Source organism: Pseudorca crassidens, chromosome 8 (genome assembly GCF_039906515.1).
Source record: "Pseudorca crassidens isolate mPseCra1 chromosome 8, mPseCra1.hap1, whole genome shotgun sequence".
In the NCBI taxonomy this organism is placed as follows: Eukaryota; Metazoa; Chordata; class Mammalia; order Artiodactyla; family Delphinidae; genus Pseudorca; species Pseudorca crassidens.
The window spans coordinates 80,697,097-80,700,869 of NC_090303.1; the positions used below are offsets into that span (position 1 = coordinate 80,697,097).

General features: G+C 36.7%; 1 protein-coding gene across 1 annotated transcript; it reads right to left on the minus strand.

Annotated features, from left to right (window-relative positions):
• Positions 1–1,967: 1,967 nt before the first annotated feature.
• On the minus strand, positions 1,968–2,583 carry LOC137228633 (peptidyl-prolyl cis-trans isomerase A-like). Its single transcript, XM_067745560.1, has 2 exons — positions 2,482–2,583; positions 1,968–2,414 (listed from the first exon to the last, which is right to left on the minus strand). Exons 1-2 carry the CDS (start codon positions 2,548–2,550, stop codon positions 1,989–1,991), a joined length of 495 nt encoding a protein of 164 aa, XP_067601661.1. The 5' UTR covers positions 2,551–2,583; the 3' UTR covers positions 1,968–1,988.
• Between the last annotated feature and the right edge of the window lie 1,190 nt (positions 2,584–3,773).

A 3,773-nucleotide genomic window follows, 5' to 3' on the forward strand; every position in this document is an offset into this window, starting at 1 on the left:
TCACACTTTGTTTCAATTACCTTGAGATAAATTTTACACATAAAAACACTGATTGACCTTCAGTGAATTTCATGGGCAGTTTTGCCATTACATATAGATATATAGGTCCCTGAAAATCACTATGCTATGCAAAAATCTCACAACAAAAACCACAGGGCTTATGGGGAAAATGGGTTAGGGGCATAAGGCTCACAAACGTCACCAGTGACACATACATAAAAAAACAGGAGTCTGATAAAAGTGGTAACAGTTTTATGTATGGTCCAGAAATTCATAAGTAGCATAATAACTACTACGACACTTTACTTTGAAAGTGATTTAAGGTTGCTTGTGAGCATCGGAGGGGTCCCAGCTTGCAAGTTTTGTGAAGTGGTAAAGTGTTTCCTGAAATTGGAAAGTTGCAGCATCAGATGTGGACGGGCATGTCTCAAAGCACAAAGAGAACTGAGGAAACTGCTAGATATTTGATGTGTGTGTCTGAGTGAGTTTTCTTTTTCTTATCTTAATGCACTGAATAAAACCCCCAGTACAATACTAAATAAAAATAGTGGGAATAGGCATACCTTTTTTTCCCCTGATCTTAAGGGGAACATTTTTCAATATTTTACCATCGAATATAATGTTTGCTGTAGGTGTTTTGTAAACATTCGTTATCAGATTAAGGAAATTCCCTTCTATAACTCAGTTTGCTAAGAGTTTTATTTTATCAAGAAGGGATATTGAATCAAAAGCTAACTGTGCATCTATTGAGAAAATCATATATTTTTCTCCTTTTCTCTGTTAATACTGTGAATTATGTTCATTTTGAAATGTGAAATTAGCCTTTCATAGGTGGAGTAAACTCCACTTTGTTGTACTGTATTTTCCTTTTTGAATACCACTAGATTTAATTTAAATGTTTTGTTAATAATTTTTACATCTGTATGGGAGATTGTTCTCTAATTTTCCTTTCCCATAATGTCTTCGTCACGTTTTGGATTATGCTGACATCACTTAAAAAAACTCTTTCCCCTGTTTTTATTATCTGGGAGAGGCTGCATGAACTGGGTGACTGGGTGTTAATTTCTTCTTTAAATATTTGCAGCTATTCAAGCACTTTCTTTGTGGGAAGATTTTTATTTACGGAAAACCCTGAACGAACTTTTTGGCCAACCCAATAGTAATGGATTTCAAATTTCTGGTAATGATAATTTGATTTCCTTTATTTTTGTTAAACGTTCTGCTAGAGCTTTATTAATTTTATTAAAAGTTTTTTAAAAGCTTTTAGCTTAGTTGATTTTATCCTTCTATTCCATTTGTTTCTGATCTTATCTTTATTTTCTTCTCTTTTCCACAGGATTGATATGTTGTTTTTCTAGCTCCTGGAGATGGAATTTTAAATTATTAAATTTTAACCTTTTTTCTAATATATATGTTTACAAGCATACATCTCCCTGTAACCATTGATTTCACTATGCTTTAATTGCAACCCTCAAGTTTAAATATGTTGTAACTTCATTACGATTTAGTTCAAACTAATTCTCATTTGATTTCTTAATTATTCATATATGAGACGTTTTCTTTAATTTCCAGACAGTGGGGCTTTTCTTGTTATCTTTTTATTGACTTCTAAGTTAATTGTATTGTGATCAGAGAATATACTCTAAGCTATTCAAATCTTTTGAAATTTCTGGCAATTCTTTATGGCCCATCAGATGGTTGACTTGGTAAATATTTCATATGAATTTAAATTCTGTCTTTGATGATTGCAAATGTTTATGGCTCCTCAAGATTCCAATTTGCAGCTCCAGATCCACACAATAGCAAAAGGCCTTCCTACTTCTCTCTCCCCAGCAGAGGCTCTGCACAGGGGCCAACCCTGACCCTCAGCTCACACAAGAACTGGCAATTCCTCCGCAAGAAAAAAATATCTGGTGATCCAAAGATCATTTGTATACAGTTTCCCTCTATTTTTTTTTTTAAAGATAAAACACAAGTCAAATTTATTATTAGATTTTTCCACAGTCAGCAATGGTGGTCTTCTTGCTGGTCTTGCCATTCCTGGACCCAAAGCGCTCCACGGCTTCCGCAATATTCATGCCCTCTTTCACCTTGCCAAAGACCACACGCTTGCCATCCAACCACTCAGTCTTGGCAGTGCAGATGAAAAACTGGGAACCGTTTGTGTTGGGGCCAGCATTTACCATGGAAAAGATGCCAGGACCCGTACGCTTCAGGAGGAAATTCTCATCATCAAATTTCTCCTCATAGATGGACTTGCCACCAGTGCCATTATGGCGTGTGAAGTCACCACCCTGGCACATAAATCCTGGAATTATTCTGTGAAAGCAGGAACCTTTATAACCAAAGCCTTTCTCCCCAGTGCTCAGAGCACAAAAGTTTTCTGCTGTCTTTGGAACTTTGTCTGCAAACAGCTCCAGTCTGTTAATATAACTTTATGGATTGGATGAGCAGTCACTTCGTGGTTTCCAGGTCCCTTACCTCGAAGGAGACGTGGCCCAAGTGCTCGCCATCGACGGCGATGTCAAAGAACACAGTAGGGTTGACCATGGTCGGGCAGCACAGGAGGTTCTGGGGTGGCGGCGTCTGCCTCCCTCTCTATAATTTTATTCCACCTAGTCCTTGTTGATTCCGTAGATTTCTGAAACCTTTTAACACTACAATTTTGCAACTTATCCACCTTCACATTGCTATAGTAGGAGTATTGGCTTACTGTAACCTACTACATCCTACTTAGAACATAAAATCAGGACTCCAAATATTTATTTTAAAAAGTAAAGTTTTTTTTTTTTAAAGAATCAATCCAAGAAATTTTTCCAACAAAGAATAGAGCTTCTGGAGCTTTAATTTAATTTGACAAACATTTATCGATTATCTGCTGGTCACAAACACCATATCATGTGCTGTGGAATTAATAATGAGTTAGACAATCCTGGTACCAGATGAACTTACAGTTTACAGAGAAGTCAAATATGGAAACAGATAAACTGCAACGCAATGTAGCACATGTTATAATAGGGAGAAAAACTATCTCCTGGAACTCAGAGGAAGAAAAGATTGCTTGCCCACAGGATTCAGGAAAGAGTTCACAAATAAATAAAGTTACACTTGATCCTGAAGCCTGAGCAGAATTTGTCAGGCATAAAAGGAGGAATGATATTCTAGGCAAAGCGACAGCATTTGCAGCCACTTAGTCTCATGAAATGATACGGAATATTTGATACGGAATATTTATTGAAGGATGAGACATAAGTGTTCCTGAATAGAGTCACGTGAGTAGGTCTATGGAATTGAGATGCATGTGTGAAAATAAGGTCATAGAGGTCATTTCAGGCCACATGAGGAGGGGCATTGAATGCCTAGCCAGAGGCTTTAGTATTGTTTCCTGAAAGCCATCTGGATTTAATAGAAATGTGCAAGTCATGGGAAATAAATAATTAGATAAGTTGCTTAAGAGATAGAGTTCTGACAGCAGCGACCAGAGCAGAATCAAAAGGAGAAGAAGGAATGTTTGCAGAGAACTCAATAAGAAATTTTTCTAGAATGTTATTTATAGATTAATTATGAATATACTAAACCATGAAAATAACTGATAAAGTCACCCTCTAAAATTTATTAATAGAGACTACAATTGGCCAAAACACGAAGCTTACCTCACTCTCTATATTAATGTGTGATCTGAAGCCACTAAGTGAATAGGTTCCCCCTCCAAAGGGAGTTGTTTGTTTTTGCAGTGTGACTCTGATTTTCTTGGAGGTTCTGAGAGAAATCTG

Excerpts from the sequence above, each read along its gene's own strand:
- LOC137228633 (XM_067745560.1), bottom strand. The coding sequence starts at position 2,550 with ATGGTCAACCCTACTGTGTTCTTTGACATCGCCGTCGATGGCGAGCAC. Across the intron at positions 2,415-2,481 it reads TGGGCCACGTCTCCTTCGAG|CTGTTTGCAGACAAAGTTCC; the intron begins GTAAGGGACCTG and ends AACAGACTGGAG.